Source organism: Ovis aries, chromosome 16, assembly GCF_016772045.2.
Source record: "Ovis aries strain OAR_USU_Benz2616 breed Rambouillet chromosome 16, ARS-UI_Ramb_v3.0, whole genome shotgun sequence".
Taxonomy (NCBI): Eukaryota; Metazoa; Chordata; class Mammalia; order Artiodactyla; family Bovidae; genus Ovis; species Ovis aries.
Window position 1 is genome coordinate 19,708,383 of NC_056069.1, and position 24,868 is coordinate 19,733,250.

The 24,868-nt window shown below is 38.5% G+C and overlaps 1 protein-coding gene across 5 annotated transcripts in view; it reads left to right on the forward strand.

The window, feature by feature from the left end:
• Positions 1-24,868, forward strand: part of PDE4D (phosphodiesterase 4D) — a 1,582,769-nt gene that overhangs the window by 767,464 nt on the left and 790,437 nt on the right. Inside the window, exon 1 of one of the 5 annotated variants that reach the window (XM_042233631.2) lies at positions 6,031-6,668. The exons of the other annotated variants lie outside the window; for them this stretch is intronic. Coding sequence (XP_042089565.1) covers positions 6,403-6,668 — 266 coding nt within the window. The 5' untranslated portion in view covers positions 6,031-6,402. Of the gene's footprint in view, positions 1-6,030; positions 6,669-24,868 lie in introns of those variants that run through there. 5 annotated transcript variants of the gene reach the window in all.

Here is a 24,868-nt window from a genome sequence, read left to right on the forward strand (position 1 = left end):
TCTATTGCAGTGATTGCAATGCATGGGCCCTGTTTTTGAACTATCTGCTTTGAAATCCCAACTCTATTATCTACTGGGTGTGTATGACCTTAAGGAAGTTTTCAAATTTTGGTGCCTCAGTTTTCTCAACTTTATAATGAAGGCAGTAGTGTCTGCCTCATTAGAGTGATGACAATGACCAAATTAAGTAGTGATGCAAAGTGCTTGCACTTAGGGCATTTGGTTTTGCAAAATTTAGAGAATTGCTCCAAAGAAGGCAGTGGCACCCCACTCCAGTACTCTTGCCTGGAAAATCCCATGGATGGAGGAGCCTGGTAGGCGGCAGTCCATGGGGTCACTAAGAGTCAGGCACGAGTGAGCAACTTCACTTTAATTTCTCACTTTCATGCACTGGAGAAGGAAATGGCAACCCACTCCAGGATTCTTGCCTGGAGAATCCGAGGGACAGAGGAGCCTAGTGGGCTGCTGTCTATGGGGTCGCACAGAGTCGGGCACAACTGAAGCGACTTAGCAGCAGCAGCAGCAGCAGCAGCAGCAGCAGAGAATTGCTCATTCAGTATGCTAGGGGATAATCCACTATAGATAGAGTAGAATAGGGGATTTTTTGGTCTGCAAGTTAAAGGCAAAAATGGCTAGCTATTCTTCCCATTGAAAGAAGACCCAGAAATATCAGATACTGTGCTAAAATTTTAGTGGTCATCAGAACCTATTTTCTTTATTGAAGTTTGGCTAATACTTAGAACATTCTAGTGTTTCATTTTAGCAGAGTAATCCAGAAGAATTCTTTTCTAGTATTGGAAGCTTTTTTAGGTGACTATATCAAGAGAAAAGGAAAAAATCTTACCTAAACTGTATTGCAGGTTTTTTTTTTTTTCCTCAGAAATAAAATGAACATGCTGTATAAATGTGGCTGGTATAAGTTGTGCCTATAAAAAGGTAACTTTTTTTTCAAATTAAATGTTAGTTTACTCTGTCAATAGATAGATCCCTAACATTTAGCTTTAATCTGGAGGTGGGGGGTAAGTCCATTGACTAGATTTAATCTAGAAACAAAGCCCATGTAATCTTTCTATTAAAATGAATTGAGCTTGAAAAAAGACATTGTCTGTGCAAAATGTAGCTCTAATATAAATCAAGCACTTATATATTTTTTTGTTCAGTACGCCCTAGATGCCTTGTTTTTACATTAACAGCCTTTTGATGATTAATTTAGGTGAACTACACTTAATTAGATGAACTATATAATTGATTATGATTATTTTTTCTTTCTTTTTTAAATTACAAAAGTATAATAACACATGTACAAGAGACTTGGAAAATACAGAACAAAGTTACATATAGTTCCACTTTATACCACAATTTGCTTTAAGCAGTAAAGCCTTCTAATTCTTATGTGATCAGCCTCTTCTTTCTATTTCTATACAAATTTATATCGAAACAGAACTGTGAAGATAAACAGCCTTCAGAATCACCCTTCTCCAAATTATAATACATAATGCCACCAAATTTATCTTATTTAAGTCTCTCTATATATTATTTAGCTACATCCAAAATAGATAATTTTTACTCACTTTTCCACAGGAGTCTAAAAATCCAACATCTCTCACCTCCCCTAGACTACTCACTCCCAAAAATATCGTGTTATTCTTCTTCCACATGCACTTTCTTTCAAGGCCTAATTTAAGTCCTGCTCCTTTTTTGAGTTATGGTACCATTGGTCTAAATACATTTTAGTTACTCCTTTAAATCTTTGAGGCACCGATTGTTTTTATTACTAGTTTGACACTTATCATTTATTTTCTCTATTGCAAGGTTTGTATATATCTTCTATTTTCAAATAGATACTTTCCTGTATTTAATCTCCACTAACCAGCCCAGTACCTAATAGATGTTCAACGATAATGATTTGAAAGCCTTGTTCTGCAATGTTCACAAGGATAACATAATTTTATCATAAGAATAAATTCTAAATAAAAATAATCACAAGAAAAATAGAAAATATAAATTATATATGTTAAAATGAAAATATAAAATAATTTTAGAATATATTATTTTGTAAATTAGAAAACTACCATTTCATTAGACAGGCACATAGACGAAGAAACACTGAGGAATTCCACCTCGATCTGCCCTCACTTGAATAACATGCCTTTGTAAGAATTTCATGACTTGGCATGTTTCAGGTTGTCACCGTGCATGTCCTGAGTAAAGCCAAGGGAAGAATTTAGTGTTAATTAAACCAGGAGCTCAGGGCACTCAGATTCCTATTTTCCATCATCAATTTTAAACATTGAATTTGCTTTCCTTTTGGGGTGATTTGATATAGAATTAAAATAAGAGACCCTGGCACTTCATAAACAAAACTCTGTTGTGCATTGTTGAACTAATGACTTTGGGTAAGTTATTTTTCCTCCTTATGCTCTCTCTGGTAAAATAGTGTTAATGACATAAAACCCTAAGAGTTATTACAAGAATCAAATGAAAGGCCCTGGCACAAAGTTGCTGTCTACTAAGTGTAAATATCATTGAGTGACAGGTTTCATTTACTGGGTATTTACTTTGTACCAGGCTCTCTTCATATACGTTGTATCATGGGTATTAACACATCAAATCTTTGCAGTATTCTTATGCAATAGCTATTATTCTTATTCTATTTCACACAGGAGAAACTAAGCCATGGACAAGTGAAGTACACAGCTAGTAAATATCATAGCTGGGGTTCAAAACATGCTTTGAGTTCCATACATATGTTTTTAACCGTTGAACAACATAATCTCTCCCACTATCAGATAATTTCCACGGACCACATCCTTTAGACAATATGAAAATATGAAAAGCAGTCTCATTTTAATGCACTATTTACTTAACTAAAACGTGGTTGGGGGAAATATACAATGCATTCCGTAGCTGAGTATAACTAATTTTAATTTATCCATTCTTTTGAATTAGCTGTGCCATTGCTTCCTTTGAATTGTAAGAAATCCAGCCTTGTTTGTTTTTACCTAGGCAAGGGTGCACTTTTAAGTCTTTGTCCCATAACCTGTACAAATCTTATTTCTTATTTGTGTTGCTGCTTATGAATTATTAATTAAACAAATGTTTTCAAGGATTCCAAAAAACCTGAAAAAACAGATTTTGAAAATCCACAGAAAGGTATCTAGGAAAGTTTTTATTAAGTTGAGATGCAATCTGCTGTTCTAGGCGTGGGTGCTTTTATCAAAACATTTTGCCCCACTTTCAAATTTCCACTCGTTAAAATCTAAGGCCTTATTTGGTTGTCACAGTACTGTGTTTTTCAGAAAAGTTTCTGGCAGCTACTTTTGAAAAGATTTTGTTTGGAAAGAAAAAAAAGGAAAAAGCAAGCTCTGTAGTCCTCCTGTTGGAAGAGTTCCCCTGACCTTCTGCATTATTATAAAGAGAATTGCCTATTTATCCAAACCTCCTCCACCTGGTTATCGTCAAAACTTTACAATTTGTGCTTCCTAAGGCAGTTATTTTCAAGCATGATTTTGTGACACTGCAGAATCTTGCAAGCTATTTCAAGGAGGTGGCAAATAATTCTCAAAACAAAATTAATCCTATTTTCCAAAAGGAACATGCATGCCATATAACGTTGGGGGGGGGGGGCATTCAGGAGGGTAATTGTACATGTCAGGAAATTGAACAAATAATGACAGAATATGGGCACCTGTATAGAGGTAGCCAATTCTGTTTCTACAATGGAATCTTTTAACATGCACCAAGTAATGGGAGATTTGCCAAATGCCTTTGTTCTATCTTAGTCCATGTTTAACCATGATTCTCAATGAGTTTTTTTGAATAGAATAGTATTATGTCTTCTATTTTAGCTTAGTTGTGATTATCTACAAAGTGCCCAGTGTCTGAGCATCCACATTACAGGCCAAATATGAGAAGAATAGCTTGTAAATATTTTACTCCTCTTAAGTAAAGGTCACTGAAAGCAAACACTAGAACCTAGAATCCTCTGAACTCAATGAATGTCCCAGTATAGCATTCTCAGTCCTATCAATACCTTTATTTGATTACTGAGAAACACTTTTGTCTCCTTAGAGCCAGCCTTTTAAATATCTCCAGTTTCCAGGCTCTCGTCTGGGTACCTGGGCTACACTTTGTCCTGTCAGTTGCTTTGCACTTTATCGATTATCTTTAAATATTGTAATATCCTAGACACTCGATAGAGTACCTAGCACAAATATGCCCATAAGCGTTTGTTGAATGAAACAAGTCTTTAGAGAGTGGCAATTTTTTTTTTTCTTTTTGTCGTGTCAGTTTACTACTTATTGGGTTTTTTTGTCCCTTCACTTTATCCTGTTATCTGAACTTTTTATATCTACAAGCCTGAATAGGTTTTATATCTACTAACTTCATTTGTTTTTAGTTTTGAACAAGACTTGCTTGCTAATTCCTTATTGGATTTTCATGTTTTAATTCTTCATTCGGAGTGATCTTTTGTGTTCACTTGCTTTCCATTAATTTTTGATTCCCTCCCTCCAGCTGTACTGCACTCAGCATTCTCTCTTCACTCATGCACACCATTCTCGTTGTATTTTTCTGCGCCTGATAATCTCACTCTGTAGGTCTTCTGGTGTCTTTTTCTGAGCATAGTGTAGTCCTTTCCATTAAATTAGGATCTCTTTGAATGTAAGCAGGTACTCCTGTTTTGTACAACTTCTAATGTAATCGTCAGGCCCTCAGCCCATTTTTCAGAAATTTGGTATCATTTTAATTATTACATATACCAAATTTTCTGATGAAGTCAAGGTACATGTGTACTGTTAAATTATTATAGGTACACCAAATGGTGGCCCTGGGGTTATATGGTCAGATCCTCAGAGTATCCTTTTCTGTAACATTTTAAATGAAAGGATTTAAAACTTCAGGTGGAACAACCAAGGAAGGAAATAGGAGGAACTACTTTTAGAATCCACCTAACAGTAATTATAGAAACCAAAAAAATAACCGGATCAGACTACTCTGTTTTCTGTTTTATCTGAATGTATTTCCTAACTCCTTCTTAAGTTATTGTGTTTTAAAGTTTTTAAAAATATTATTAGATCCTGAGAAATGTGCTTTGATTTCCATCTTGAACTGTCTGTAGCATCACTAGGCTGCTGGGGACATCTATAATCAAAGGTTTGGATTCCCTTTCAAATGCCTATCTGAAGCTTGTACTTCTGGTGGCCATATAATGAGATTTAACAGGCTTTATTATACTTACTTGAATTGTCATATTTAATTCTTCTTCCAGTAGCAAACTAAGTAGGCAAGAAATAATTTCTTCTATTTTAAACCTAGTTTGAGTGAGTTTGTAGGAGCTGTTCTGATCACAAATAAAAATCTTATATTAAAAACAACTGAGGAAATGACTATGGAAAGCCAGAAAGCTAGATTTATTTCTTTTATAGTTGAATAAAATGTCTATACCATAAGCAATAATTGAAACTTTAAAAATCATTTTAAAATCCCCTTATGAAAGCAGTCTGTTCCTCTGGAGTGTCATCAGTTTAAATGCAAAGATATAACAAATACCATTTGGGGCTATAACTATGTTATTCCACGCTTTGAAAGGGCCTTCATTAGGCTAAACGACACAACCTGTAATATGTTCCATATGTAGTATTTTGAAACCTTTGGTTTGGTTTCTAACTAGACAGAGAGGAAAAGAGAGTCCATTTTCTCCTCTTGGGATTTATCTTACAAGGTCCATCAGATGGAGCTGAGCAAACCGGGAACTATTTCGCCTTGTCTAGCTCCTGTTTGTTTATTCCCCCCTTATAAAAACCGAGGGACTAGCAATTTCTTTTATGAACGGGGACCAAAGGGAGATAAATAGACCTTGCGGGAGAGGAAGGTCAGGTTCAAAGTTTTTCTTTCCTCTGGATTCAGGAATAAGCAAATGAAAAGACTGGCCAAACAACAGGCAGCAGGCATCTGATGGTTAAGCCCTAACCGCCCCCCCTCGCGTCCCCGCGCCCCGGACTTTTTATGTACATAAGCAGAAGTCGCTGGAGCAGCTGCGGCGCATTAGTTCCAATAGTTTAGCAGGCTGTTTCGTAGCGCTGACAAAAGCCTCGCTCGCCGTGGCTTCCCTCCATGTTCCTCTGCCCCGCGAGCTCGGCGGTGAGCCTTGGCAGGGGATCGGCAGAGGAGGGGTGACGTTCGCGAGGCTTCCGCCGTGGAGTGCGCTCGCCTCCCCTACTCCCAGCCCCGTCTCCGCCGAGAGACTGAGGCAGGCGGCCGAATGAACTAGCAGCGGTTGGCTCCGACCTGCTTTCCCGGACCTCTCCCCGGGAGCCCGAGCGAGGCAGTCACTGGAAAGAGGCCAGGCAACCACGTTGCCCTGGATCACTGCCAGCCAAGTGTACAAAGTTGACCGCGAAAATGGCTCAGCAGACGACAAGCCCGGACACCTTAACAGTCCCTGAAGTGGATAATCCGCATTGTCCAAACCCCTGGCTGAACGAGGATCTTGTGAAATCCTTGCGGGAAAACCTGTTGCAGCACGAGAAGTCCAAGACCTCAAGGAAATCGGTGTCTCCCAAGCTCTCACCCGTGATTTCGCCGAGAAATTCCCCCAGGCTCCTGCGCAGGATGCTTCTCAGTAGCAACATCCCCAAACAGCGGCGGTTCACCGTGGCACATACGTGGTAAGGTTTGCACGGATGAGCAGACATGGTGGCCAGGTGCCTCTGGGTGATTTTTACTCCTCCTGCCTTTCACTTTAGGGGAAGGAAGGAGAGTGGAGGACTGTCTTCACTCTTCACCCATGATTTATCGGAAATAATCTACCTTAATATAAATCCCACAGATGTCCAAGTCAGGGCAGAAATCCTTGAGATTGGTAACAGGAGCCTTTGACATGGGTGGTGCTCCAAGTTCAATTCCTATTGCAAGTTCCTACAAGAAAACTGGATTCCAGATGTCAAATAAGAACGCAGGTTTTTTTCCAATACTGACATGGTGGCGTTTCTTTGATTCCTAAGCTAGTAGCCCTGCCAGATCCTGCAACAACCTAGGGAGGGAAAGGACCAGAAAGGAGAGAAGAATATCGTAGTTTGTTCTTTCCTGCATGACCCTCCGATTCAACAGAGATGTGTATGGAGCGTGTGTGTGGGTGGGTGTGTAAAATAGTGTGTCCCAGTAAAACCCCTCCTAGCTACTGACTTTAGTATATTTGTAATCTCAAGGTGCCTTTTCAGTGGGTTTAGGAATGCCAGTGCAAAAAGTTTCAGGCTGGTACTTGGCAATATTGCTCTGTTCTTCGCATATGAATTCTCTGACTGTTTTGTCAGTATTTTTATTTGCTATATGCATGTTTTTATCTGCTATAATAGGTGACTCTGTTTTATGCGTATGGTGCCAGCTAGATGTCTAGACAATTCTTGGTATTTTCATGCTGTCATAAAACAAATATTAAAATAAATCATTGCGTGAGCTTATTATGGTGTTTATGCCTGAGAAGAGGCAATTCTAGGCTATGATCAGAGAAAGAGGGATCTGTGATACACAGTTGGTTAATTTCAGGCAGTAGTAAGTTCTATACACTACTCCATGTTTTGGCAAAATGAATATTATGATAAAGAAAACAGGCATAACAGAAAAAAAATAGTGACTGACTGAATAGAAAAAAAGTTGAAACTGACTGAATGATTTTTATACAGCTTTTCCACAGAACACGAAAAAGTATACCAGGAATGGATAAAACAAAACGAACCTCCCCCCCCCAAATAAATCCAGAGTTTCCTTTCTTCTAGGAAAGAAGCAACAATAAAAGGAAAGAATCAAAATCTAAACTTAAGCAACATGACCCTACCCAGGCGTGCATTCATGTCAGAGATGAAAACAGCCAGCAAAGGAAATAAAAGGCATCACCCACCCAAAGAAACGTCTGACCTTAGAACTGCCATTTTAAATAGCTAGATCTTTGATCTGGGAAGTGTTCTTATTTTCCCCAAGATTTTAACTAAGTGGTATTTCTAAGTTTAGTTAGATATAAGCCTCCTAAAAGAGGCAAGACAAACACTGAATTTTTCAGTCTTGAAAAAATGATGGAAAAGGATGACTTCTCTCTCAGGGAGATATTTGTGAAAAAAATTTATCAGAGATAAGCAGTGAATGAAAGGTGTAGCTGAACTCTGGGAGATGCTCTGAGGGAGAGGGATGGCTTGAGATGAAATATCAAGTGCCTGAACAGGAGAGCTGGCTGGAGTTCAGAAAGGGTCAGAGCCAGAATTTGGGCATGTGCTGTCCCTTTTGGATGAGATGCCTTTTAAATTATAGTTCCTAAAGTGTACCTGTTGCTGAATGGGTAAGCCTCCATGCAGACACTTCATTTCTATTGGAGTGAAGCAACCTCAAGTTCAGCCGAAGGTTATAGGAACTATTTGGACATGTTGAGATGTAAGGAAGGCAGGAAATCTCATGAAAACAGGCTTTCTTTTGAAATTTCTGGCACTTCCTTTTCTGATGCTGTTTGGAGAAACTCCAAGAGTACAATTTCTGCCAATCCTTCGTTGTGGTGTCTCCGCCAGATGAAGGAGATGTCGAAAGAGCAATGGAAATGAGAAAGAAAAATTGTGATATCAATTCTCAGTAACTTGAGGGCAGACAGTATCCCTCATGGAAAAAGCATCCGGCAGGGCAGTTGGAAAGAGTACTTCACATTTTCCTTTTTGGTTCAACAAGACCCAAGATATTCATAATACCCATGGGTGTCTTTTGACAAATATCATTCCATCTGTGCTTTCACTTCTTGGACTAAGCATGACCCAGAATTTAAAAAATATATTCCAAATTGTGCTGATTATACACACACACACACACACACACACACACACACACACACACACACACACACACACACACATTAATATCTAAACTGTCACTACCACCACCATGGTCAAATCCTCTCCTCCTCTTAAATTAGATAATCAGTCATTTAATTACACACCAGGTGTGTCTCTGCCTCAGAATGTTGTTTCCTATGCCTGATACTCCCTTCCATTCAATATGCGTATGTTTACTACCTACTGAGTCCAAAGTGTTTATCTTGTACCTACTGATTACAAAGTTGAGCAAGAGCTATTCCTTGGTTTCAAATTACTTATACTACAGTATATTTAAAAAAAAAAATCACACTGGAAAGCATCTGATTAAGATAATCACTTTGCTCTACAACATACTCCCCAAGTCGTAGTGGACTGACACAGTAAATATTTATTTCTTGCTTCTGCTTCTAGTGGGGAGCTAGCCTGACCTGGGTAGTTCAGGGACCCTGGGTCCTATTATCTTATGGTTCCGCTATTGGTAACACATGGTTTCCAAGTTTGCCAGGCTCCACTGAATCAGAGAAGAGCACAGAAGATGGCATTGGTGAGGTTTTATAAGGCAGTTCTAGAATTTCACCCATTGCTTATCCCAGGATTCCTCAGAAAGAAGTCAGTTCTGTGGCCACATCTAACTTCCAAGGAGGCTGGGAAACCTGTCTCAGTCCTGTTACCAAAAAAAAAAGTGCAAGTCGCTCAGTCGTGTCCTGGCTCTTTGCGACCCTGTGGACTATACAGTCCATAGAATTCTCCAGGCCACAATACTGGAGTGGGTAGCTTTTCTCTTCTCCAGGACGTCTTCCCACCCCAGGGATCAAACCCAGGTCTCCCGCACTGCAGGCAGATTCTTTACCAGCTGAGCCACAAGGTAAAACAGATGTGGGTAATGGCCAGCCCGTGTCAGTCACAGTGTGCTAATGGCTATTGGTTCTCCCTCTGTACCATAGTTGAGTTCATAGAGTAACATCTGTGATGAACATCTCTGCAGACCTCCTGGATGAGGATCATACAGAGCAATTCTGTTTTTGACAAGTCTATTGACTGGGAAGTCCTTGCTTATATACAACTGAAAGCTCCTTCCCTGCCATTGTCATTCTTGGTTCTTGGATCTGCTTTGGAAACCCTGTAGCTTCAGTCTCTCGTGTCTTCCATAATTTAGACCTTAAGGCAAGAAGCTTGGAGTAACCCATCCCAGGACCCCGCTCTACTCATCTTGACAAGCCCATTAATCAACACAGTCAGTGTTATCATGCTTTTTAAAAATTCTTCTCTTTTCTTAACTAAACACCCTAAGTTATTTCATGTTTGTATGCTGTATTTATCAGGTTGATCCTGGTTGTTCTTAACCAGGCTTCATTTGGATTTTCACAAACTATTTAAAGAATAGTTCACTGAAAAAGACACAATACTCCATGTGCCATGTGACTCTTGGACAGAGAGTATCTGAGAGGTTAAATTACTTACATTAAAATTTGACTTCCCATGTACAAGTTACTTACTATAGGCTTATTGCACTGGTACCCAGTTTCCTGGGATTCATAATAGTATTCACTTGGTGTTGTGGTTTTATTAAATACATTTATGTATAAATTAAAGTGTTTTGCATAGGGACAGATACTTAATATAAACTAATTATAAACTCATATATACTCATTATATATATATATATATATACTCATTATAAACTAATATTTCCTTTATTATGTGTCCTTTAATCCAGTCTTGCTCAGGCTGGATCTTAAAGCAGGATGTGACTTAGTTACCAAAGGACTTCTTGGTAGCTCAACTGGTAAAGAATCTTGCAATACAGGAGACCCTGGTTCAATTCCTGGGTCAGGAAGATTCCCCTCGAGAAGGGATAGGCTACCCACTCCAGTATTCTTGGGCTTCCCTAGTGGCTCAGCTGGTAAAGAATCTACCTACAGTGTGACCTGGGTTCCCTCCCTGAATTGGGAAGATCCCCTGGAGAAGGGAAGGGCTGCCCATTCCAGTATTCTGGCCTGGAGAATTCCATGGACTGTATAGTCCTTGGGGTCACAAAGAGTTGGACATGACTGAGCAACTTTCACTTTCACTTTGGTGACTAAATAACAACAACCTCATTTTGAAATGTTTACCCTGTCAGTTTTTCGTGGATGGGACAAAGCTTTGAGTAACAGTTACATCCCTAGCTAATGTTCACTGAGTGCTGGTGCTCCATCTGATGCCATGTGTCAGGTTAGGACCCTCTTGTGTTCATACTTCTCACCACTTTGTTTTTCCATTTTTACTTAATATCTAGTACTTTGTGGTCTAGTCATTATAGATGAGGCTGTGTTTTCATCAGTGTGGGGAATTTCCTGTTATGTCAGCATAAATGTCACTGGAATTTCTGGTGAAGAAAACTTTCAGTGTAAGTTTATTTCAGGAAAATCTTTGTATTTTTCATGTTTTTTCCTCACTTTACCCTGGGTGCTATGCACCAAATGAAGGAAAGTGTTCTAGAGTGTGTAGTAGGCAATAGGATTTCTTTGGGCAAGATACTATCCAGGTAATACGTGTCTTATCTTTAAAGTTTCTGTTGTGTGTGTGTTTAATTACAACATATCCAAAGGTAGAAAAAGTACTTAGCAACATCCTTAAACAACAAAATAATTCCTTTAGGTAGATTTTTGAAAGGCCTTTTTTAAGAGACTTTTAGAAAATCTTAAAAGATTTTTAGGGAGCTAGAAAAGTTTTTTTTGACCATAACTTTTGCTTATTATAAACTTTACTAGGCATTGGCTTTGGATATAACATTGCTCATGTTTAAAAGTAAAAATTTGCTTTCTTGAGTCATAATTTCTTCAGCAACTATAGTTGCTTTTAATGGTTGGTTGTTGTTTAAGAGAGAAATGCACTATAAATTTTATTCAAGTTACAGAATGGGCCAGAAACCCTTTATCACCTACAAAGAAGAAATCCCACCTTTAGAGAGTTTATAGGTCCAACACAAACACAACCCCATTCACAAACACACCCACACACACCCAAGTAGTTTTTCAAAGCTGTTATTTAGAGATTCTATTTGAGAACTCTCTCCTTTGTTCCAGCTCTGTTGTTTGCCCATCTTAACTTTAAGGTTATCTTTTCTCCATCACTTATAGTGGTGATACCCAGAGAAGGGCATTGCTGGTGCTGCCCATTGTTGGAGCTGGAAACTCAGAGGTGGGCTCTGGGTAGTGTGAAACAAGGAGGTGGGAAGGAAATTTCCTGGGGGAGAGTTTCTGAGATGCACAACAGGAAGTAATGCCAGCAAGGTAGGTGGGGCCAGATGGCTGAACTGTGTCCCTGGTGTAACTGGCTGTGTGCCTTCCCTGAAAATCCTGGGGCACTGCAAGTTAAAAGTGACTATAACTTTTGAAAAGTCTGATTAACCTTTCCTAAAATCAGAAGACCTCAGGAAGACATTCATCTTAAAGAACTTGTTAATCGCTTTGTAATATTAAAGAAATTCCTGGAGGGTGAAATGACAACCCACTCCAGTATCCTTGGCTGGGAAATCCCATAGACAGAGGAGCTTGTGGGGATATAGTCCATGGGGTTGCAAAGAGCTGGACACGACTGAGCAACTGAGAATTTAAGAAATTCCAAAATAAAAATGTGACAAATAGTAACTAAAGAAAGTGAAGAAAACAATGAAGTAACATCGCAATTTATTATGCATATGTACTTCCTGTGACCTTTGATGTTTATCTTAAAGAAATAGAAGATATATTAAGTGTGTCTGTGCCAAAGTCATTCTACTAGTGGTGAAATTACTTTCAAGCAAAACAGCCTTTCTAATAAACTTGGTAGAAATGCTGAATGAGAAAAAAAAAAAAAATTGTCTCAAAGTTCATTAAAATAATTTTTAAAGTTTTTCTTTATTCTTTATATAAGTATCTTTATAAATAACAAGCTCTTGTGAGATTACTGAATTAATTGAGCTTTGGAGCTTCAGTACATTTTTTTGTTCCTTAAACAGAAAACTACCAAAATTGTTCTTCAAGTAGCAGTTTGAGGAAGCTTTACTATCACCAGTGTGGCAAAGTTATATCGTTTTTTAAATGGTTTTGCTGCTGGGGGCGGGGGGGGGGGGCGGGGGAGGGCAGAAACCAAAGCAAAACATGTTTTAAACCATGAGGAGTTTAACATAGCAGAAGTCATGTATTTCCAGTTCTGTGGTCACTCAATATTGGACCTTAATTACCAACCTTTTTAAATTGTAGACTCTATTCATAAGTCATATGGATACAGAGGCATTTGATATTTACAAGTAAAAATTGACTAATTAAATTTACCAAGTGATAACAAGCTAAGTACATTTAAGATAAGTAATTAAAAACCAGTTCCAACTTGCTGTTGTAAGTTAGTGAGGTGTATGCCTCATGGGTAAAAACAGGGGATAGAGCGGTTTAATAATTATGTGACTCATAAAAAGGCTTCAGGGCCTTCAGGATGAATGGTATTCACTCTAGAACACCATCTGGAAGCCATGATTTGGGGTAGGAAATGTGGAAATCTGTGGATAGAATAAAAAATTGAATTTAAAATTTTACTGCATCTTCAACTATGTACCATCTTAACACACCAATCTCTTCTACCATATATACAAAGCAGAAGAAAATAATTTCATGTTCAATTTTAAGGACATAAAGGCTGTCTAACTATCTCAAATGAAGTACTTATTCTCGAAATGAGATCGTGAGTTGATATCAGAAGGAATTGTTTGATTTCACTTTGGACTTAAAAATATAGGTTCATAAAAACACACCTTTATAACCTGAGACTTATTCTAACAATACCGTGGTGGCTCAAATGGTTAAGAATCTGCCTGCAATGTGGGGAGACCTGGATTCCATCCCTGGGTAGGGAAGATCCCCTGGAGAAGGGAATAGCTACCCACTCCAGAATTCCATGGACAGAGGAACCTGGCAGGCTATAGTCTATGGGGTCTCAAAGAGTTGGACATGAGTGAGCAACTTTCACACATATATAAAAATGATTTAGCTCCTGCTGTATGTCAGATACTTTATGTACATTAATCCTTCAAAAGAAACAAGCTTGAATTTAAGTATTATTAGTTGTATTCTACATATGCAGATGCTGAGTCCCAAGGAAACTGGTACATAATCAAGATCATTCAGCTAGACAGCCATGAAATGAACTGACTTAAAACTTGAACTAAGGTTTGCCTAACTCTCCATCCTGTGTTCTTTCAGCATTACTTTCCTTTGGGTTAAGAATCATGTTCACATTTATTTGTTTCTCTACCTGCTTACATATGGAACCTGTAACAATGGATATTCAATGACTTTACGAAATGGTGGTTAGTTAACAGAAGGGGAGGAACAGAGCCCTTTCTTAATGCGGAATCTCAGTTTACTTGTTTAACACCTGTAGCTCATATGAATGTAGCCATCTTTTTGTTTCCATAAAAATATATGTGTGAGTAGGAGAAATCTATGTCCTTGGAGAAGGAAGGTTTTAAGATCAGCAGAAAACATTCTGATATAGAGTAGTTTTAGAATAAGACTGAGATCAAGACAAAACCAATTAGAATATAATTTCATTTTCAGTGATTCAGAGAAAAAGGCATGAAAGACTTGAATTCTAAAGAAAAAGATCAAGTCCGAAATCTATTACGGTTAGGTTCCGTAAGAGCCGGCTGGAAATGATGGTCTGCAGGCTCAAGTCACTAAGCAACAGAGCAGCAAACTGCCTAGTAACCAGAGCTGGCAGGCTGACTGTGACTGACCGGGTGGCTAGACAGGGGGACCACAGCCCATTTGACCTCAAAACACTCTCCTTCTAGTCATCTGCCAGCCTTCCTGCCCAATCCCCCCATTTTGGAAAGGCCTCTTGGACTTAACAGGAGATCTGCTTTCATAATGGAAATATCTCTGGGACCAGAAGTAAATGCTGTCTGTCTGTTTTCTTTAAAAGGGCATTTCTGAGATTGTTTTCTTTGGGTCAGTACATCATAAATAAAATGTAAAGTTTAATGAGAGGAAAGAAAGTGAAAGTGAAAACATTGGGATTAATGGCTCAGCTTTGGGTTTTCATGAGCAAATATGTACAGGGCCAAATTGCCTGACTTCATTTGGTGAGATCTATCTTGAGCTCTGAGAGCACAGTGTTGCCATTTATTTAACGCTTTCTGTCTTATGCTGTCTTCTTTTTCATGTGTGTCTTTTGACTGTGTAGCTGGAACATAAATTCCTGAAAAGTAGGAGCCCTCGCATGAATCAATCTTTGTATCCACTGTGAGGGGCTATGTCACCTGTATAATATGCATTTAGTAAATATTTGTTCTTTAATTGCTGCTCTCTCTTTTGCTGTTGTTCTTACGCCAAACACCTGGAGAGATCTATAACAGTCCAGTCTAGAAGTCTTGGTTATGTTGTGCTTGATTGCACAATAGTGGAAAGAAGTTTCAAACTGAATGATTAACCATATTTTGGACTTTGTTACCACAACTCTGTATGTATGAGTGGGTGTGTGTTCTGGATTTACACAAACCTTGGCTAATATGATTTGACTTTAGTATATCTGAATGAATTGGTATATGATACTGTCACTAATTTTCAACTTCAGTAACTTTTAGTTTATACTTTGAAATAATTTATGCCTGTTTTATTCTGAAAAATATGTAAGTGTATTTATAATTCATGGTGAATTACTGAATAACTTGCTTGTTAAACTCATGACTAGTTCTTATGTCTTATAAGTCATAGTGATTCAGTTATACACAAGACCTAGGCTTATAAAAGAAATGAGAAGATTTTGAGGAGAAATTTGAAACAAGCAAAAAAGAAAAAAAAAAACCCAGAACACTCTGCATAGTTATTTTTTGTTTGGTTTTAGTTTTTTAGTATGAAGTTTGGAGAAATTTGCACTGATGGAAACAAAGCATCACTTCTCCAAAGTAGATCTTCAAAATAAGTAAAATTGAATAATAGAAAAAAATTTTTGAAGAGATTTAGCATAGACAGGTTATCTTAATGTAAATGTTTTGCCTAAAGTTCATGCCCACTTTTACCTTGCAGTTTTTTCAAACCAACTGATTTCCTTTCCATTATTCTTATGAGATAGCACTCTGATTAAATTAACTATAATTAAAATAAAGTGACTTTGTATATTTTAATTATTAGAGTACATAGGGCTTTTTTTCATTTTCTTATATAGCTGATTTCACATTTATATAGATAAATGGTAAGTGTGTATTGTTGAGCTTTTTAAAGAAAGCAACTTTCTGACTAATAAGGTTATTTGGATTATCATTTCTGCTTGTTTACCTTCTTTAGGTTTATAGTATTTGTTTTACTTCGCAGGGTGATTTTTTTTTATGGCTTTGTATTGAGTGGGTGCCAAATAGAACAGTGTGTGATTTATTGGTAGTAATAACTAAAACATATATGAATTGGAGGCTGATGACGCACAAGGCCAAATGTGAAGGCGTGCCTCTGAATAGAACCAGGTTTCTTTAATAAAGCCCTCTTACAATAACAATAGCAGGGTCATTAATGTGTGCTCATTCCTGTATCACTTGCCCAGTTTAAGGTACACCTGTGGATCATTTGTACCACGTTGTATTTAATTTTTTTAGTGGAGTTATATTTTTATTTAAAGGCCTATCTGTTTAAGCATGAAGCCTTATATCCTTATTATTATAAATTGGAAACCAGTGTCACTTACCATATATAGATGATAATTGGGCAAAAATGCATTTGAAAAATAGAGCAGGTTAAATGGACTCAAGTTAAACTAGATGCTGTGACCTGCAGTGTTTCTGATCCTGAGGTCTGCTCTCAGCCTAAAATGGCAGTTAGTGATTAATGTAGAATTGTGAAAGACCGATGGAGTCCTTCGCCTTAAGGTAATAAGCATGACTGAAAGGGATTTGGAAAGAAAATCACCTCATCATTACATTCAACGTTTAAATTCGATCAGTGACATCTGCTATGCTTCAAGCCGTCTTTGTGCGTCAGATGCTCTAATGTTTCAACTGAGTGGTCCTGAATCACTGATATTTCCACTGTTGGAAGAAGGGCATCTGTTTTTGAAGGACATTTGTTCTTTGGGTCTGAATCCCTTAGTTGGTGGTAAACACACTGAACTTGGATTAGGTAATTCCAATTCTTAAGCAGAAAGTCAGGTATTGCTACCCTGTTTTTACCACCCTATAATTATTGGTTATATGGCTAAATGTCCCCTGAAGGCAAAATTGTCCCCAGTTGAGAAGCACTGATCTAGAACCACTGATCACTTTATTCACTAGTGTATCCCTAGCACCGTCTTGTTGTGATACAGAAAGAGGCCCCAAAATGTACTGTCTGCTCCGACTCTGCTATTCACTTACTATGTGATCCCAGGGGTACTATTTCAACTCCACAGATCACAATTTGGTGCATCCATAAAATGGAATTATTGTTAATTCATTCCTTACTTCTTAGAATTATTTAAAAATTTAATGATATACTTAATGAAAAGACTTTTTGAAAAGAATAAAGTGCTTTTCAAATGTCACGTAAAAAGAGTCATGGAGGAACACTGAGGGTGATCTGAACCTCCTAAAATCCAGGAGCTTAATTCATCTCCTACTGTGTGTATGTAAATTGCTGTGTGGGATGCTACGGGGTGTTGTCTTTGCTCTCTAGGGTTGTGATCAGATGGAGATAGAATATGATTACTCAAAATAACCATAAAGCATTAGTAGTTGCCGTAACTAAGTACAAAGAGTGGTGGAGATTATAGGAAAGAAGAAAGTGTTTCCTGTGGTGGGAATCATAATAAGACTTGAGGTGGAGTATGACATAGAATAGTCACAAAGAAGGCCCATACTGAATTGTTACTTAGATTATATTATTTAAATATTTATTTATTTGGCTGTGCCAGGTCTTCATTGCAGCTTGCAAGATGTGTCTTTAGTTGTGGCATCCAAACTTCGTTGTGGCATGCGGAATCTAGTTCCTTAACCAGGGATCAAACCCATGCCCCCTGTATCTGGAGCTCAGAGTCTTAGCCACTGGACCGCCATGGAAGTCCTTTAGATTATGTTATTTGATATTCATGGCAACTTAGTTAGGTTTAGGTTTAATTATCACATTTTACAAGGAGGAAAGTGGGGCCTAGAAAAGAATTGGATGTGAACATAAAGCCTAGAGGAGTTGAGTAAGGAGAGAACTGGAGTGAAATATGGAAGGACAGAAGTGGCAGGAGGTAAGTTCTTTTCACCAAAGGAACAAAATCAACCATTATGGGGATTATATGGGGTTTGAGTGAGATTGGGTACAGCTTAGAGTGTCTCTGCAGAAGGTGACCATAAATGTAAGTTGGAATCAAGTTTCAGAGGTCAGCTAACATTCTCTCTCTCTCTCTCTCAGACACCCACACCCACACTCATACATGTATGCACACCAGGGATTTATATGCTTATGTGAAACATGATTAGTTTTATCTTTCTCAACAGCTTTACTCCAAATAAAAGAAAGTGACATTTTGAATTATTACCCTGCCCCAAGCTTGCTAAACCACAAGTGTGTGCACTGAACACTTAAGGATTGGAATGTGAGATTTAGTTCAATTAGACCAATCTAAACCATCTTTCAGCTACCTAATGCCTTCTACTCCTTCTAAGATAATCCTCCAGAAAAAGAATACATGGTTGTATTTCCATTCAAATGAGATGTGTTAATTCCACCCGTGGCACTTTTGTTCTGATGCACAGACCAGAGACACTATTTATGTGAGGACTCTATCTGCCTTTTCATTAAATTGCATAAGAATATAATGCTTAAAACATGCCCAGCAAGTCTGATGGACTGTATGCAGAAAACCATTTGTCTCCTAAGGTACTTTTTCTATTTCAAGACTGGCTCACCAGGATAAGAGTCAGGTGCTAAATATCCTGTTATCTTCCATCTATTCAAACAATAATTTCTGAGTGCCTACTTTGTATCTTGTAACTCTTCTGAAGATGTAACACTGAGTAAGAAAGACAAAGTCCTGTCCCCCCACCCCTACATGGAACATGTATTCTAATGGGGAAGAAGACAGTATATAAATAAGGATTCCGGTAGCTCAGAGAATAATAAGTACAATAAGGAAGAATAAAGCTGGGTAAGGGGTGCGTGTGTGCACATTAAGTCCCTTCAGTCATATCCAATTCTTTTCGACTCTATGGACTGCAACTCACCGGGCTCCTCTGTCTGTGGGGGTTCTCTGTGCCAAGGGGTTCTCCTCCAGGGCTTCTTCCCAACCCAGGGATCAAACCTGCATCTCTTATGTCTCCTGCATTGGCAGGCAGGTTCTTTACCACTAGCTCCACCTGAGAAGTCAAGGGGACAGAGCTGTAAATACCTTTTCGGGGAGGACTCTATATGGCGACATTTGAATAGAGGTCTGAAGAAGGTGAGTGATTACACTGAGAAAGAGCATTTCAGGCAGAAGAAATAACAAGTGCCAAGGTCTGAGGGATGATGTGATTGATGTATTTGAGGAAGGGGGACATTATAGAAGATGAAGTCCGAGACGTAGAAGGGAGTCACATCGTGTCGTATTTTGAGGCTGTGGTAGGATTTTTCTTGGTGATGACTCTGGTGTTTTGAAGGGAGAAGTGTTAGCAATGGGAGTGCCTGCCTCAGGGAGGGGCACAGGCCGTCTTAAGTTTTGGAAAAATCATTCCTGCCCCCTTGTAGAAAATAGAGATGTGGGGCAGAAGAGAAAACAGAGACCAATTCAGATACTGTTGCAGTAATCCAGGTGAGATACAACAGGTATAATATAGGTAGGTATAATGGTGTTTCAGAGCAGAGTAGGAAAGGGAAAGGTGGTTAAGAAATGGTCACAGTCCTCTCTGCAAGCAGCAGAGGAGAGCAAGAAAGATACCTCTTTCTCGTTTAGCTAAGGTGGTGCAACAACATGGAGGGGGAGTAGCCACCACATCAGAGGGCTGAAATAATGGGCAGCTGTTAGACCCGAGTTCGATCCCTGGGTTGGGAAGATCCCCTGGAGAAGGAAATGGCAACCCACTCCAGTACTCTTGCCTGGAGAATCCCACAGAGAGCCTGGTGGGCTACAGTCCATGGAGTCACAAAGAGTCGGACAAAACTGAGCCACTAACACACACACACACACACACACATTAGAGTCAGAGCAAGAATATGGAAACTCACAATGGAAAATTTTGAGGGGGTGTAGGGGAGTGGGGGACTTAGACTCTGGGGGATTTACAGAGCCAGTGGTGGGTGAGAGTCTGGTGATGAACAATCCCCTGGCAGTCTTGGACCTTTTGTGGTGATGACTGTGTATCAGAGACAAGAATCTCATTTGAGGCCATGTAGTTAGACAAGTAACAACTCTTAGGCTGGAATGGCCAGCCTCTGGGGTCTATTTGTTGAAATTCATTCCAGGCACTCTAATTCAGCCGCAGTGCATTTATAGGAATGGAAGAGACAGGCAATGAGAACCAGCTGGCCAGGTCTGTCAACGTTTCTCTGGTAAAGCCATGTTCTTCCCACCCCGTTACCATACATTCATGCTCCGGGGATGAGAAATGTGATGGAAGATACAGAAAGGCAATTGGGAAATTGCTAGTTTCCAGATGTATGGCCCTAGGGCAGATTTTCTAATGTGAAGTTACCATTCTCCCTGCCATCCCCCTCACCCCGCCCCCCACCCCAAGCCCCACTGCATTGGATACAAAATCTTATTCTTAAGCATGATGTTAAAAATTGATACTGAAGAATTGAAAAATTTTTCTGAAAAAATATATGTGGTACTTACCACAATGGTTCATGCATATAGTGATAGTTATTACAATGGTACTGCTTGTATTAAATAAATAGGTTTTATGTGTAGGCCTAAGTTATTTTTTAAAGAGAGCAAGACCGTGCAGCATTTTAAGATTTATTCAGGGATGTTTTCATAATCATCCTTGTAAACAAAACAAATATGAAAATAGATTTATTCAGGGATGTTTTCATAATCATCCTTGTAAACAAAACAAATATGAAAATAGATAGAGCTTAGCTTTCTCTTTGGAGTTTGAATTGTTGCTTTGTATTGCCTGCCTGCAAATGGATACTAGGTAAACCTGGCTGTTACTAGGAAATACGATCTGTGTCAGGAGGTTGACCTGCAAAGCAACATGTGCAAAGTATTTTTTTGTTTGTTTGGTTTTTTTGCCCTAAGGGAAAGGGCGAGCGCTGGCACCTTTTCACCTGTAAGGATTATGTAGCTTTCGTTGTGATTGATAGGCTGGCTTCTCTTCCAGAAATGCTCCTGGTATGCGTTTTATGTTCTGACAGAGCCGTGGCTTTGCTGTTCAGCACGTCATCCCCATGAAGACGTGGGCAGGCTTTTGTGCACTGGCGCTTGTAGCCTGGGAAGCATATTTCAACACACTTCAACACACCATCCAGAATTGGCTAGAACATGCCTGTCACTCCCAGCTGACTCTGATGACGCTCTTGCCAACGTAGATTTACATCAACATGATTCTTTACTGGAAAAAGCTCATTCAGATTATACAGGGTGGCCCGTTTAAAAGAGGCACAGCATCAGTTTGAGGAGAGCTGAATGTTAAGGGAAGCACCATAAGAAACACACTGTCAATTAAATGTTCCACAGAGCACAGAATTATAGTCAGCATCACTCAAGAAGATTTTCCCTTCAGAAATTGTATGTTACTCCAAGTTTTAGAGAGTGCCTTATCCTGCAAAGAGAACCCTTCCATTCTAGACTTTCCTTCTCAGCATGCAGAATTTCTAGCCTCTTCTTTCCCTATTTACATAATCCTAACTTGAAAGTATGAGATTCAATAGGATGTGACAGCCTCGAATTCTTTACCTTCCCCAAATTAAATTTGCCGAGTCAGTGGATAAATAGATTTTACTCCTAGTATAAAACCTTTTGGCATATGTCCATCTTGTTTTTTGACTCATCCTCAGTATCCTAATGAATGTTTGGGATAGGCATATTACTCAGATGCGTGGGTCTATAGACAGGAAATCCCAGCACTCAAAAATAAAAGCTGTTGCCATAGCTATTCAGAAAAAACACAAAGCTCTCTTTGCTGTGCAAAAGAAAAATTCAATATCAGTGGCACATGACCTGTGATGACTATTATTATGACCCTGCACGACTCACCCTTCATTTTCGTCATCCTGGTCTATTCTCAGTCATTACAGTAATGGATACAACTGAATGGGTTTGCAATTTTACCCCTTTTCTCAAGACAACCAGAAGGATTTTCAATGACACATGCTTTGATCTGTCTGCTTTTAAATCTCTTAAGCAGGGCAGCTCTAGGCATCTTCCTCTCAGAAGATTTTACAATCCTAATACACCTTGTCATGAGTTCTATATTTATGCTTGTTTAGACACATCAAAGTCAGGCTTTTTACCAGGAGCAACCTAGAAAGTTAAGGCCATCAGCTTCTTGTTGTAGCCAGGCAGTTACTGTCAGACCTAGTAATAATGAAGATTGACCTTGTAAAGTGACCAAAAGTTGTGGGCTGCAGTATGGGGATACTAGAAAGCATTTTGCTGTGTTGTTCTTCTGCTGTGTTTTGGCTAGAATTAATATTATGGTCACAGTTAATTGCGAAGTGTTCTCTTGGATCTGTATATAGTACAGAGGGAAGAAAAGATGTAGAAATAAGAGTCTTCCCCTGTGAATTAACATACAAAATCTACGCTTAATGCAGCAGAGAGGCAACACTTTAAAGAGATCTGTCGGCATGCCAATGAGATTGGTGGGAATTTGAATAGGTATGAAAGAGAATCACAGAAGAAAAAAATTGACAGTGCTTTTTCGAAACATTGTCCATGAGAGAGAAACTGTCGGTTAATAGACTGACACTGAACATTCAGAATACAGTTCTATTATTTTTTTAAAACATAGTATGATTATATTTTAATACACAACCAAAATACAAAACACCACAGTAAATTGACAGCAATAAAATATGGTATTTCATATGCACTACACTAAGACATTGATATACCAAGGAAAATGAAAGGGGGAAAAAAAGCAGAGCAAAATGAAATAATGCAAGAGACTGGTAAGGACTAAGCATATATGAAGATGACAGACGGAACAGTAACAGAAGAAAAGGCAATTTCTTGGTAACATATTGCCAAAGAATAAAAATGTAACACTTATACAGTTTTAGGAAATATATCCATGTAAACACTTGTAGATAAGATTGATGAAATCCTGTCTATATAATAGAGAAAAATCTATTTTACTTTGGACTCGAAACTATAAATTTTGGGATCCTTAGTCTTCACAACAAATTAGTTGGATAAATTTACAATTCATATGTAAACAGTGCTTACTGCATAGAAAAATCTGTGGCTAATATATGCAGATCCCCCAAAATGCTGTGAGTGTTAATTGATCAATAAACCCATAAGATGTGCACAAAATTTCATCAATAAGTAGATAACATAGAGGTAGCAGAATCAGAGGAGGAAAAACAGCATTTAAGAAGTAAAATGTTACACTTAAAATTTTCCATATCCTTTGAAATCTTGAAAACTGTGATTTTTTATGAATCAATTTTAAATTTCCCTGTGATAAATGAAAATTTTAAATATATGCAGTAATACTTTTGGGAGCAATGAAAGGAAGCTTTGACATTACAAGGTCCTCAGCGTCTCTGTGTAACAATGTCTCCATCATTCAAGCTCCTGAGATTCAGCCCAATAGCAACAATGAAAACAGTCCACGTGCCTGGTTACAATTCTCTCTGATATCACCCTTTAAATTTGAGCCTTCTCAGCTTGTTTTTCTGATCTACAGGGAGTGTCTGTTGCAATACAATAATGAGGAATTGCCATACATTATGAAGGCTGTTTTTTGGTTTTATGGAAGATGGTGGCAGAATCAACAGTATCATTTCCTATGTAGTCATCACTTGAGAAGACACATGAAGCTCAGGAATACGTTAATCATCTTACTAATAGCCATTTCTATCTATCTGTCTAATGTATCTATCTAATCTATCACCTATTTATCTATATCTTTGTTCTGGTTCCATGTTTACCAAGAAGTCTTCTGATTATAGTCTTTGCTGTTCTATAGGACTTTCTACTGAAAAGGAAAGTACTGGGTCAGATGGTCGAAGCATTATAATCAGCCCAGTGATCGTAGTGCTCATTGAAAAGAAGTTAATTGGCACTTGGATTCCGTTCAGCAGTTTCATAAGCTTGTGTAATATGGGTTTGCTCTCACGTGCTGATTTCAGAATCTGCATAACTCAGTGCCAGATTCTAATCTTAGTGATTTCTCCAAGGTATTGCCTATCTCCTGGCCTTTGAGAAGAAAATCTGCAGTCTTCTCAGGGGAAGGTTTTCTTCTGCCATGCCCTGAACATTTTCACTGGAAACCACTAAACACACATTTTAAAGCTGTAATCACAGTAAGAATGAGGAAAAGGTGCATTGTTTCCTTAATCTTATACCTCAATGGCAGCTGACTAATGAGACCATCATGACTTATGCTTTGAAATTCATTTTCTGACACGTCTAACAGCACAGGGTTAGTTGGTTATCTTTTTGTTTTTATGATTATATAGCATCTTAAAAGACTTGGCCAGCTGTTTTAGAAAACATGAGAACTCAGGGGACAAATAATGTTTCCTCATTTTTCTTTCTCTCATCCCTTTTCTGAGCCTTTGATTAGAAACGTCAAGACAGTAGGGCTAGGTGTATAGTGACTATGGAAACTGCCCACTAAAGGAGTCCCTAGGGCTCTTGATTTCTTGCCCTAAGAAACCCTGTTGCCTTAGCTAGTTATCTTAAAAGAGAAAGAAAGGAAAACTATAGGCATAAAGAGTTCAGAAAGGAGAATGTTGAGTATTTTTTCCAATATTCTGTGGGTATTTGGTCCTGATCTCAGTGACTAAAATTAGGATTTTAAAGTCATAAACATAATGTATGTTTATGGTAAAAATCTCTATAAAAGGTAACAGTTGTGTGAGTCCCTTTCTGCCCTTCCTTAGCCCTTACCA